Here is a 13,629-nt window from a genome sequence, read left to right as displayed (position 1 = left end):
GAAGACGGGCAGCAGGGCTGAGAGAGGTGGTCTGTGCAGTGCTGGGTGGGGATGTGCATGGGGCAAGGTGGGGGATTGCTTTGTCATGGGGTGCTGGAAGAGGGAAGTTTCAAAATTAACTTCAGTGATTGTTCCTCCTTGCAGCGTTACAATGCTTCGTTAGCAGATATCACTGCAAGTAAGATAAGGTGCTACCATCCTAACGCCTTAACCATGGTATTATCTTTGGGTGCAACCCCTGGAGTTGTCCTTTTCAGCCAGCTGTTTGTCTGCACAGCTGAATGCATCCCTGTCCCATTGTTCCACCAACCCCACAGCTACTCTCCCTGCTATTACTTAGCCCTGCTAGATTTCGTGATTTAGAGCACAAGCTGTTGGAAGCAGCATCCCATTATGTGCAAGGCCGTGTATAGGATTAAACAGATAACCTCTGAGATCTCCTCTGCCAAATGGAGAGAGGCAATCTGCAGCAGGGGGCGATGCAGGAGGGTCAGCACTGAGAGCTTTGAACCCATCCGCTGGTATTTAATTATTGACTGTGGCCAGGAAGGGGGTATGGCTGTTATCTGCAGTCAGTCCTGCAGGTCTACAGCCTGTGGTGAACAGCTACACACAGGGCTCCAATCACATGTGCTGAGTTTCTCTACCTTCCTGCCCTACGACAGAGCTATGTGCATTCAGGTATGCTGATTTCAACACCATCTTCAGCATGAGGTTTGTGTTTAACCCACCTTCATAAAGCGACCGAGGGCTTGGCTCCCCTACCTGCGCTGCCAGAATTCTTCCAGATTTTTTAAAGATGAAATGAAATCACCAACAGAAGGGCTGTTCCTCTTATCCTGAGTGTGTTCTGGTAGGCAAGCAGGTTTTGGTGTAGCAGTTTCCCCTGTGACCAGCACTGTGATGCTGGTGCAGAACAGCACGTCCTGTGTGAAGCTGCAGATATTTCTGTTCCGAGTGCCTGACCACCACAGCTAAACCGCTGCTAATCTGGCCTTTGAAGCTGAGCTCTGGGGGAGACAAAGCTGGCTTGGGTTTCCGATGGATGTTTTGGGAAATGTAGGATGAGAGGGAATGGCCTTGAGTTGCACTGACAAAGGTTCAGGTTGGATGTTAGGGACATGTTTCTTTTCTGGATGAGTGTTCAGGCACTGGCATTGCTGCCCAGGGAGTGGTGGGGCACCAGAGGTGTTCCAAAGGGAACTGGTTTGGTGTCATGGTGGGATGGGTTGGGGTTGGCCATCTTGGGTAGATCTTTTCCAACCGTCATGATTCTAAATTGTAGATAAGGCAGATGTGAGTGTGCCACCGCCTCAGGCAATGCAGGGCAGGAGTTGCCAAGCACTGACTTGGATGGCACAGACCTCAGAAGCTGCCTGTGTCTTACAGGCATCCTCACCCTCTGTGTGCATTGCTGGAAGCAGGAAGGCACCACGTGTCTGCAGTGTCTCGAAGGTGGGGGTTTGACATGCTCAGTTTAACAAGAATATTGGCTGGATCTGTCACTTCTGGTAGCGTCGTTTGATATGTGGCTGTAAGAGCTTTATGCAACACAGCTGACGTGTGTAGGGTATAAATGTGGATTTTCCTTATCCAGCTTTGGACTCCCCATCACCCACAGCGCTCCATTTATGTCTGCCCTCTGGCACATTCGTAGTGACTAGTAGACTAGTGCAAGGCTTGCATCTCTGCTGTATTTCTCGTGCTGCAATAAACCAGGGCTGTGCAAGGCAGGCAGACCTGCGTCCCCGGGGCTTCTCCCAGTGCTGCCGTGTGAGCAGCAGCCGCTGAGCGGCAGCGCTGCCCGAGGAACGGTGCTTTGGGGGGAGGAGGAGGAGAAGGAAACCACCCCGCATTGATTTCCTCTAACAACTGCTTCATCACTGCTCGCCCATCCTGCCACACCGCACGGCTTTTGTACATTTGGGAGCGGTGCCAGCACTGCCTGCAGAGCTGCGGTCCCTTCTCTTTGTACACCCATAAAGCTGGCTCTCTCCTCAATGGATCATCTCGGGCTGGGTTGTATCCTCTCTATCCCAGCTTAATGTATAGGAAATCCCTGGAAGAGCCCTGCAGGAGCTTGCTCACAACAGCTTATTAGTGCCTGCTGTGCTCTCATTTAGCCACTTCTGCACCCGTTTTCAGATGATGGCAGTGCAGTGGGCACTCAGGGGGGAGGAAGGCTGTGTGCTTCTCCATGCTTTCCCATTAGCTTGTCTGGTTGGGAGCTGCTGCCCTTTAATTAAACCAGCACAGTATGGAGTTGCTATTCTGAGCCTATTGCATTCTCATCTGGTTTGGAGTAAAACTTGGCTGGTTTGAGGTTAGCCCTGCTCCATTGTGTCTCTAAGAGAAGGAAGGAGCGGGGAATCGATCTGGGTCTCAGCGAGCGTCGAGGGGCTGCGATGCACTTCGCCTCCCCTTGGCTCGCAGCAGGGAGCCCAGCCAGCAGCATCCCCCGTGTCCATCCATGGGGGCTGGGAGGGACCCTGCAGGGCAGCAGCAGGAGGATTTAATTAGCAGCATATGGAGAGTTAAGGAAGTACTGGGCTCTGCTCAGAGACACCGCTGCGAGCTGCAGGGCGGCGATGACAGCCCCGTGTGCTGCCTGTTGGTTACACTGAGATGTTCTCGTGTTTTTATTTCTTAGCCGCCCCTCTTTGCATTTTGCTCAGTCAGTAAATGGTTTCGTGTGAACTCCTCCAGGAGCAGCAGGCACTCAGGAATGCTGTGGGCCGTGCAAACAGCCCCTGATCTGTTTGCATCCTCTGTTTCCATCCATGCAGCACGGCCAGGTTGGCAGCAGTGCAGGGTTGGGGGGATGCTGAGGGCTCAGGGCTTTCTTCCCCCATACGTGGGCTGGAGCTCACAGGGTTATTTTTAGCGGAGGGTGGAGTCATAAAGAAAATAAGTTTGGGCTGTGTTTTAAAACTGCAGCGTCTGCGGTGCGAGGAGCAGTGGAAGTGCTGAGGAAGGTCCATTCTTATAAGGTGCTTCCTTCCGCCTTCATGAGGTGCAGGGGGAATTAAGAAGGGCCTTCAAAGGTTGCAATGCCCGAAGCTCGTGCTGCCCCGAGCACAGAAAGCTGCTGACCCAGAGAACAAAGGATGCTCCTGAACCCAAACGTGTTTGTGTTAATCCCGGCTGCTTCCTGGCGGCCAGCAAGAGGAAATGGAGCTCTGCCTTTAACAGCTGCACAGTGAGGAGATTACAGAGCCACGGAACACCCTCTCCATCACATCCCCCCCTTTGCTGTCCCGGCCCAGTGCCCTGTGGGCTGTCCCAGTCTGCCTGCCAGGCTGGGGCAGATGCAGCAGGCAGGAGATGCTTAATCTCCTGCATCCGTGCATGGTTCCCAGTGCCAAGGCTCCTCCAAACCTGAAGCGTGGGCTGTATATCTGTATATATATCTGTATATCTGCTGTATATCTGTACCTGGGAACTGCAGGAGAAATGCAGTGGATTCACGAGGAATTGAACTGAAACACTGCTAAAACCCAAGTAAAATGGGTTTTCCAGCATTGCATGCTGCTCTCCAGGCACTGAAGGAGAAGCGGGGCGGCCTCTTGGGTTTGGGGTGGGTGTGGAAGCTGCAGGGGCTGGAAAGGATGCATTCCCCCTCTGTGTGGGCTTAGAGCTGTCTTGTTGTGTGGTAGCCTGTCTTGGTGCCAAGGTTATACAATAGAGATAACGTAGGGCGGCTGCAGAAAATCAGCCATCCTACTGTGTGTTTAGGTTCATTAATATGGAAATGGCGGAGTACGTTTCCTTATCGAGCAAAAAGCTGCTTCTGAAATAAAAGAACCCTCTGTGCAAGTTCTGTCGAGATCTGAATTGTTATTGCGTGAGAGGTGCAAAACCTTCCATCGGCCAAGCAGGTTTGATTCAAGGAAGCATAAAAATGCAGGAGGTTGTTCTGCTGCTCTCAGGCGACGGCTGTGACTGTGGTTATGGCGTTGGAGCAGCTCCCTCTGCCTGAACCACGGGCTTTTGTGCACAGGGATCCAATGGGATCTGCTGTACCCACAAACAATGGGCCATTGTGCTGGGTGAGCAGGGAGGGGAGTTGTGTGGAGCTCCGGTAGCAACTCGTGCATCCTCACATCTGTCCCATCTCAACCTGGGAGGAGACAGCGGGGTCGGGAGCTGTACCTGGCATGGGGGTGGCCAGCCGGGGTCGGGACTCAAAGTGCTGTGCCTGTTCCCTTCCTCTTGTCTGTCAAGGAATCCTTTTTCCCAGGTGTAGGAGATGACTGTTGGGCAAACAGAAGCAGCTCGAGGGAAGGCGTTGTTTTTAAATAACCACGGCATTGGAAGGGAGAGCGGTGGTAATGGCAAAAGGCAAAGGGGAGGGCTTGGTACCAAACCTCGAGCAGCACCATCTGCTGTGGGCAGACATCTAATTCGGCAGCGAAAGAGGCTCCTGGAGTTAAGTAGTTGAGAATTGCAGGCTCCTGGCTGAAGAGCCTGCCAACCCTTCTGGCAAAAAGCTGTTAAATCTTTGTTGCTGGCATGTGAAAGTGGCTCTGTAGCAGGGCTGCAGCAGCTGCTTTTAACCCTTGGTGTGCACAGCCATCCAGCATTTTTGATCTTGGAACAACCTGAGTGGTGAATGAAAAGGGAGGGAGGGTCTGTGACACTTTGGGGTGCTTGGCTCTCCCCTTCCTACAGCCCCGTGCCCTGCAACGTGCAGAAGTATCCTGTCTGGTAAGCTGCATGAGAGGCCCTTAATTCCTGAGATGAAAGCATAAGCTGTGGGGCATCTCTAGTGAGCACAAACACAAACAAGTTAACATTTGGCACCCTCCTAGGGGCAGCTTCCTTGGAAGCTTTGGTCTCCATCCTGTTTGTCTGATAGGTGATCAAAAGCACTCTGCTGCCTACGTGTGTCTCTGAGCAGAGAAAAGGCCGAGAGCTGAGGAGAACTCAATTAGACAGCAGCTAATTGTGGTGTATACTCATTGATTGTCCATTTCTTTGTTAAAAGAAGGTAATGCACCCTAAAGGATGTCTCAGTGCTCTGGTTGTGCAACTGGAGCAGGGCAAGGCTGGTGGGGCTGTGTGGCGGAGGGAGGGAGGATGCTGTGCAGCCAGATGGTTTTCCTGCCAGGGGAGAAGGTTGGATTTAAAGGCTGGGTCCCAGCCATCCTGAAGATGAAACGGTTGGATCGCAAAACATGTGCTTCTTCCAAGTTTGATTTGGATGTTTTTTAATCTTCCTCAAATTAAAGGAAAATCTCTTGTTTGACCCAAAACAAAATTATGTTTTCTTTGGATGGCCAATGAAAAAAATCAACTGTCTCCCAGTGTTAGTCCAAGCTCTGTTGCCAGCAGTGCCTCCACAGCTCCTGCGCCGTGCAGCTCTGCCAGCCAGGCTGAGCCTTCTAGCTGAAGGTTTATAAGAAGAAGAGAGTTTGGTCGCTTGCTTTAAATTTAATTCAGCTGTTCTGGTTAAATTCATAAATATTTGTTCATATGCCACTCTGTTCTGTGGATGTGTGTCCACATCCTGCTTTTAAGCTGTTTACTCACGTAAGCCATTCTAACTTTATTTAGTGAGGTTTCACAAAGCTGAATATAGACCCTCATGCCTGTGAGGTGAAGGAGTTTTCGATGCAGCCACGAAACACCGGCAAGCTTTGCAGTGTGCTGAACTGAAAGCCGCCTCCGTGAAGGTGAAAGGTTTGGGTCAGGAAACCCACAGGAAACCCACTGCTGACCTTTAGCAGCGTGCTTTTGTTTCTGCAGCCTGTTGCTGGAAGTTTGCAGCTGACCTGTTGGCTGTTCCATGAGTCTTAGGTGGACTGCTATGGATGGACTCTTTAAAACGTTGTAGATAGCTCCAGCTGTGTTTTGTGCCTGGATTCTCGTGCCTTGGAGACCCCATTGCTCCTGTTATTGATGGCTCACTGTGGTCTCTAGTGGAGGACAGACCCTCTGAGGCCTCATATTTCTACACAGAAATATCCAACCCCATCCTCAAGCAAGAATCTGCAATGTACTGGGGAAAGAGATGGGAATTCTTCCAATCCCTAATGCTCTCAGTAGTGTGCTGGGTCTTCTCATCCTTTAATGCTTGTTCTCTTCTTTCTTCTTCAGGAAACATGTCGGAAGTGCCAGGGGCTGTGGAAGGAGCACATGAACCTCACCTGCGAGCAGCTGGCTGAGAAGGATGACATCAAGTATAGGACATCCATGTAAGTAAGCCCCACGAGCTGGCACAAACGAGGAGTGGATAAAATTGTAACAGCAGTATGCCAGGCACAGAACTGGTACTTAGGAAGGTAGGATAAATCCTACCCTTATCAGCTGTTCTTGTAAATGTTGGAAGCCCTGGAGCTTTGCTGGGTGTCTGTGCCTTCCATTGTGTCCTGAAGACTTCAAGCTGGAGGATGCAGACAGCCCCTGGGAGGGGATTTCATTCTGTGGAAGGTAATTGGCAGCGGATCCAGGTGGTAACCTGGGAATGTGGGAGACTTGTTGGCAGCCTGGCCTGTTGCTCTGGCTGGCCCGGTGTCTCACAGGCCAGCACCTGGAGAGCCTCATAGAGGTGAGAAAGCCTGCTGAGTCTTGCTTCCATTCACCTGGGGCAGAAGGGAGGTGTTGTGGGAGGCAGAGATGTGTATTGAGTCAGAGTAGCTCAGGACCGTTTGAAAATCTCAGCTGGTGACAACATGCTGAAATGTGGCTTACTCAGCCACTGCTTTCTGGCCTTATGGGAACAGACGTGCTCGTGTGTTTCTAACTGGTTGGTAGGAATCTCTACCAAATAGACTCGCTTTCTGAAGTACTCAAATGTTTCCCTAACGTCTTTGGAAGCCTTGTTTCTCTCCTTGCTGCAGTACATGACAAAATCCACTGGCTTTAGGAAACAAGTGAGGGCTGAGCCTTGGGGCTGCATGCTTGGCGCAGTCTGAGGGGAACTGCCTGTGTTGCCCAATCCTTTCCTCTCTGATTCAGTCTGTCTGGTATGAGTAGAGCTTGGAAAGCTCCACCGCTGGGAAGCTGAATGACTGTTACTTGCTCATCCCGCAGCCTGTACTCGAGAGCAAGATGTTACAGATTTTATATGGCTTCTTTCTCTTGCCACTCCTTTCCCTATAGGAAAGAGGGGTGAGAAGGAGGAGAAACAAGTTGTCGTGTCCCTAATATGGAAAAAAATCAGTTTCAAAACCTTTGGCAGGTCACTGCAGCAGATAGGTGAGTCGCAGTGCATGATACAATGAAAGCTTCCTTTTGAAGCCCTGAGTAAGGAAAGGGAAGCACAGCTGGAGCTCGGGCCAAGCTTCCTGCCTCGCTCAGAGTTTCCAAAAAAAGTCTGAATCAGCAGCATCCTGTTGAGCAGAGGAGGGAAGAGCAGCTGCCGTTCGGAGCAGTGAGCCTCAAGTTGATTTTTTTCCTTCCTGTCTATTCTTAGCCCATTTCCAACAGCCTGGGCACGCATCGTGCTGGATATAGCTGCAGGGGAGCTTGGTGTAGCTGCAAGGCAGCTGAAATTCCCACTTCTGGCTGCCTTTTTTTCCACTTGGCCGTTCACCGCTCCTCTGGCTTTGCAGATGGAGCAGTTTGAGGGGCTGTGTTGTGGCCTGCTCTGTTGCTGGGATCCTCCTTAAAAATCCTTCCCTGTCATCTCCCAAACACATGTTGGCTTTGCAGATCCCCTGGAGCAGCTGGGTGGAGATGCTGGCTGCTGGTTCTGTGCTGCAGGGTCAGTGCAGCCAAGGGGCCGTGCCTCCCTCCGTCCAAATGCAGTCCCTTCCTTCTGCTGTCATCAAATTTCACTTCTCAACTGTGAATTAAATTGTAACGTGATCCCCAGCAGTCATAAAATTGGCCCTCAGGCTGACAACTTGTATTCTTAAGTCTTTTAATTAAGTGACCGGTGCTTTCCTCCATTTCTGTGCCAAAACAGCATTGCCATGAGCCAAACCTTTGCTCAGAGCACGTCCCTGCCAGGCTGCCTGCTGGGGACAGGGACTGTGCCCTGCCTTGCCTTCCCACTTCTCCCTGTCTTCCATACCTAAAGCAATAACCTCTGGAAGACTTATGCAGAGAATCTTCCTGAAAAGGCTGAGTTTCTTTGGGGAAAATTGTGATTATTTTTTAGCGACTGATTGAAATTTAATAAAAGCCAAATAAATCTGTAGCACAGCAGCCAGGATTGAAAGCAGTCTACGTGGTCATGGCATCTTTGTAGCCGCAGCAACGGCCGGACACAAAACTAGCTGGCAGATGACCACAGCTGTTTGCTTTTCCCCAGCTTTATCTCCTCGGCTGTATTTCTTTGCAGCCGAGTCAGGAATCTGTGCGCCCTTTGGTCTCCTGACTTATGGTGTGAATTCCTCCCGATCCGGAGCCCGGCACTGCTGTGTTTTGGCTCGCATGGAAACCAGAATCAGGGCTGTAGCACGCAGGCTGCCATTGACTTTCTTTCACTTAATTTGTTCTCGAGTTGTCGTGGGCTGACTCCAAGTGGAACTGAGCCCAGACCTCCTTGGAACAGCAGCCGACCGTGGAGATGGTGTAGGAGGGAAGAAGCGGGAGCGGGGCTGCCGGGATGGTGTGGCAGGGACGGTACTGCAGACACCCCTTCTCTGATCCTCCTCCCTCTCCCCTCGTGTCGCAGAGAAGAGAAAATGACAGCGGCCCGAATCAGAAAATGCCACAAGTGTGGGACCGGCCTGATCAAATCGGAGGGCTGCAACCGCATGTCGTGCCGCTGTGGAGCGCAGATGTGCTACCTGTGCCGGGCCGCCATCAACGGCTACGACCACTTCTGCCAGCACCCCCGCTCACCTGGTGCTCCCTGCCAGGACTGCGCCAAGTGCTCCCTCTGGACGGATCCCACAGTAAGTGAGGGAGGATGCTGGGGAGCAGTTTGCACTCTCATTTCAGTTATCATTCAGTGCCGTTGAAATGCATGCTTTGCAATAGAGGGAAATGAGCGTTTTTAGGCAGTGCAACATTTTTCCTCTCCCAAAGCGGCTAGAAAACACTCTAGCATGTGTCAAGCAAGCCCACATCAGCACAGAGTCCCGTCTGACCACAACTTGTTCCTAGCTTTGCATCCAGGTTGCTGTTTGCTGTGGCTCTGCACCTGCTGTCTTCCTGGTGCCCCACAGCTCTGCTTATCTGCTCGGCTCACTCTGCCAATCCCTGTGAGCCAAAGCTGCAGTTGTGTCCGTTCTCACGGCTGTTGTCAACAGCTGCAAAGGAAGAACTGAAATACCACTGTGCTATGAGGGAAGCTGTAGTGAGTAACTTGAAACTTTGCTCTGTTATACTCTTGTAGCTGTGGGATGGAGTGATTTCATGCAGCAGCTCTATGAGTAGAGGTTGCCCGTACCACAGATCCAAAGGCAGGAGCTGAGTTTCCTGATTTCAGCGGAGTAGCAGAGCGGTGTGAATGTGGATCTGCCTTCTCAGAGCTTCTTTGAGCTTCGGTTGTTCCAATGCTTCTTTGTCTCAGGATGCTGCAGCTTGTCAGCCTGCTCCCAGCATCTCTTGCTGGGAACGTGCACAGTGCTGCACAGGCATGGTGCAAAAAGCAGAGCCACTGCATCTCTCCCTTCTACCAGAGTAAGCTTCCTAGTGCTTTGCTTGCCTGCCTGTATTCTGTTATCTGCAGCAAGAGGTGTTACACTAAACACAGGCACTTGCTTCCAGGCTCTCCCATTTCGGACACATGGCTGTGCCATCCCTCAGCCCTGCACCTCCTCCCTGTTTCCCACTGGGACACAAGTGGTGGTGCTGAGTCCTTTGTTCCCATCAGGATGCTGATTGTGCTCAGTAATGGCATTTGTTCCGAGCCAGAGAAAACACGGGGCCTCTCAAAAAAGCTCATACTGTACTTTAAAATAAATAAATAAGCAGGCAGCACAAAGGAAGCACTGTCACCGGGCCCTTTCCAGCTCTCTAATTAACCAATACTGTGGCAGAGAAAGATTTCCCACCGTCAGCAGAGAGCTGGCACTGCCTGCTTTGTTTTTGGTGTTGTGGGGAGTTGAAGCAGGGTGACTGTCCTTGCTGCAGTGCAGAAAATAACGTGAAACTCCGCTGCTGGCTTCTCAGGGTGAATGATGAGTACCAGTTTGCATTGCCCCCCTGTGCGAGTGATGCTGTTAGAGACAGCAGTGCGGTCCCTCCTGCTGATCTGCTTTCTGTGAGCAGGAGGTGATGTGGGAAATTTGAGCAGTGGGGAGTGAGTGTGGATCTGCACATTAGATGTGAACCTGCAAAATGCCTTGCAGTGTCCTGTCCTTTGTCAGGGGTGATGCTGTTCCACCCCAGCCCTGTTGGCATGGCATCTTCTTGGGCCTTTCTTGCTTCCATTTCCTCTTTTTCTTCCACCTCTTTCATTCTGTAGTGGTCAGTGGGTGCCTAGTGCTGTCCGTATGGGAAGAGAGCATCTGCTGTAGCTGCAGCCCTGTTCTGTGTGCACTCAAGAGCAGAGAAGACAGGTCTGTGTCTGGTGGGCTTTGCAGCCCATTGCCCAGGAGTCCTTGGAACAGACTGCTGCAAAATGGGGAGGGCACACGTGTGCCACCAAAATGTGGCTTTTAGGGGGTGATGGGACGTGTTTGTTCTGCAGGGCTGTGCTCACAGCAGACCGGTGGTGCAGCCATAGGGCCACTGTCTGTTTTTATTTCACGGCCACAGACTGCAGCTTTGTTAGACCTGGGGAGCTTCACACTTTGGTGAAAAATCTGCCTCGGGTTAATCCCTCGTTATTTAAGGCAGATTTGGGGTTTCTTTCAAGTAGGGAAGCTTTGTTCTCCAGCGGGCGTTTAACGTTCTCTGAGTCTGAAACGATTCTTGAGAAAGGGTAAATCGACCTATTCACGGCTCGGCTTCGGGATGAAAGACTCGGTAGAGGCAGCATCTGTGCGTCTTTGTCTGCGGTGATCTTGGGAGAATAAAGCAGACCCTTCTGACTGCTCCTGAGTACTACTACTGCTGCTGTAGTTCACAAGCATGGGGCGATGCCTGCCGGCTCAGAGATGAGCTGCAGCCGGGCTGCGGCCACACTCCTCCATGGCACCAGAGCGGGGTTCTGCTGCAGCCGTGCAGCTCTGCAGGGTATCGGCACGTGCTGCCCTGGCTCGGCTGCTCCTTGAGGCTGCGTGAAGTCTGATGTGCTGCAGGACGAAGCAGGGAGAGCTGATTCTGCAGGCAGACGGCAGATCTGGGGCTCAGGGCTGAGCGTTGGCTGCTGAGCGTCTGCAGCAAAGCCGAGGCTGATGACCTGCTGGAGGTGGTGTGCTCTGATCCCGTGCTGCAGTTTGTCTGCTTTGGGTAAGCTGGGTTCTGCACTCCTGTGCATCACCTTTAATTCAATGCCCGTTTTTAAATCACAGACTCACAGAATGGCAAAGGTTGGAAGGGATCTCAAGGATCGTGAATCTCCAACCCCCCTGCCACGTGCAGGGCCACCAACCTCCCCATTTAATACCAGACCAGGCTGCCCTTAAACTTGTGATAAAACCGCGTTGCAGCTTTTCTTGGCTTTAAAGTTGATCTTATACTTCTCAGTAACCCTTAAAACACTCCTGAACAGCCATTGTTGAAGTTGGAAGTAGAAGGCAGATTGCTGTGAGCTGTTTGCAGTTATCCCTCTTTCTCGCACTGCTACCAGGAGCTGCTGAGCAAAGACTGCAGAAGTTCAGCTGCGTTAAGAAAATGCATGAAATGCACTGAGTTCAGTGTCTGAAGGGAAGTCTGCAGTGTTGGGGGAACATCCCCCCAAACTCAGTTTCTTTCCAGCATGCTCTGTAATGCCTTAATCAGAAGCATATGGTGAACTCATGGCATCCCCAGAAAGTCATCAAGGCACACCAATAGCAATGGCTGTTGCTAAAAGGTTTCTCTGCTCCCCCTCCCCTGCAGCACTGCTCCCATCCCTGCTCTGCACTGCAGGAGCAGCCCCCAGCAGCCCCCCACCGTCCTGCAGCTGATCTGGGAATGATTTGAAACAAAACCCTGCAGTCCTTTGGCCTGAAAATCACTGTGAGTTGATTGGGAACGGCTGTGGCCACACGTATGTGGAAAAAGAAAGCGGTGGAAGGGCAAAAAGGAAGGGGGAGGTAATGGTGGCAAACACACCCCCAGCCCCTTGCTGAAGGCTGGGCAGGGAGTGCAGCTCACAGCAGCCCCAGTCCTGGTCTCTCCCCTCATGAGGCAGCAGCCCTTTTCTCCCAGCAGTTAATAACTAAAGAAGGCAGCTAAAACCAGAGCTCTCCAAAGCTCTGTAGGTATGCTGTTGTTCTGGGCAGGGGGTTCTGTTTGGGGCTCGGTTCTGTTTGAGGCTTGGCCCTGCGTGGCTGGCAGTGCTCTCAGTATCTCTCACCGCTGCATTTCCTTCCTCCCGTGTTTCCCAGCAGCTCTGTGGCCGTGCCCAGCTCTTCACTGGGTGCAGCCCCAGCACAGGGCCGTGCCCGGCTCACTGCCGTGTGATGCTGCACACAGTGTGGGCACATCTCACCCTGTTGTGTCAGCCAGCCCTGTGGCAGGTGCTGCAAATAACCTCACTTGCTTTCTGCAGCACTCGCAGATTGGGAGGGGGTTGCAGCTCCCAGCTTTCGCCTTTCCCCTCCTCCCATGCTGCAGCATTGCTCTGCACGTTGTCCCTCACAGCCAAGGGGTCCCTCCTTGCTCCAACACCATACCCCAGCCCCCTCAGTGCTTGGGCCTCTGCTTTTTTTCCCTTTCCCATTTCTTTTTGCTGTAGGCGAGGCAGCTGACGGGAAGATGACTGCTAACTCGATGGGATCAATGCCTCCTTGCACACAGCCTGCGAGCGGGCGATGAAAATCATAATCCAGCCCTTATGAAGGGTTGGGAACCCGCTCAGCAAACAGACACAAGAGGCTTTTGAAGCAGTGCCTCCAAGCCATGTGACATCAGCACCAAACCAGCCCGAGCGTGGCAAAGAAAACCTTATTTTTGGTGTGGATGCTTTGCCCCTGAATGAATCCCTGCAATTGCAGTGGGGTCAGGCTGATTTCTTGCTCCTGACAGTGCAGCATGCAACAGCCAGGTCTCGTGGCATCAGCAGTCCTTCCAAATAGCCCCCTGTTACTCACTGCATGCACCCCCCTCTCTGTTTTGTTCCAGCTGGAATGTGGGTCTTCCCAAAATACCACAGCTACTGAACGCAATGCGTTGTGCCAAACCCCATGTCAGCTTCTGTTTTCAAGCAGGAAGGTGCATGTTGTGCGGTGTATTTCTCTTCCCCTGATATTAACGGGTACCAGCCTGTGAGGTCTGCTCCTTTCTGCAGATGGGCTCTGCACTTAGGGTGATGTGGTTTATGTCATCCCTGCGGACTGGCCTCGCTTTGCAGCTCTGGCAGATGGGGGTTTGCTGCTTTGTGCCTTTGCTCCTCTCTGGGAGCTGCAGTGATTGGAGCAGCATCCCAGGGGTGCATGAAGCCAGAGGGCAGATGGCTCTGTGGGGCTGGAGGTAGTGCAGGGGTCAGCTGCAGGGTAACCCGGGGTCAGGTGGCCAATGCTGCAGGAGGATCCTAGGGAGCTGTGCTGTTGCTGGGAGAGCCCAGATTTCTGCAGCATCGATGGGGCCAGCAGGGATGGGATGGGATGGGATGGGATGGGATGGGATGGGATGGGATGG

At 52.2% G+C, this 13,629-nt stretch overlaps 1 protein-coding gene across 4 annotated transcripts in view; it reads left to right on the top strand.

The window, feature by feature from the left end:
- RNF216 (ring finger protein 216) overlaps positions 1 to 13,629 on the top strand; it is a 62,858-nt gene that overhangs the window by 44,672 nt on the left and 4,557 nt on the right. For all 4 annotated transcript variants that reach the window (XM_042864302.1, XM_042864301.1, XM_042864303.1 and 1 more), the window contains exons 16-17: positions 6,100 to 6,197; positions 8,627 to 8,849. In XM_042864302.1, the coding sequence (XP_042720236.1) occupies positions 6,100 to 6,197; positions 8,627 to 8,849 (321 nt within the window). The remainder of the gene's footprint in view (positions 1 to 6,099; positions 6,198 to 8,626; positions 8,850 to 13,629) is intronic.

Source organism: Lagopus leucura, unplaced genomic scaffold (genome assembly GCF_019238085.1).
Source record: "Lagopus leucura isolate 7727_CA_CO unplaced genomic scaffold, USGS_WTPT01 Super-Scaffold_760, whole genome shotgun sequence".
Classification (NCBI taxonomy): Eukaryota; Metazoa; Chordata; class Aves; order Galliformes; family Phasianidae; genus Lagopus; species Lagopus leucura.
The sequence above is the reverse complement of the archived record's forward strand: the minus strand, read 5'-3'. Positions and strand labels throughout refer to the sequence as shown.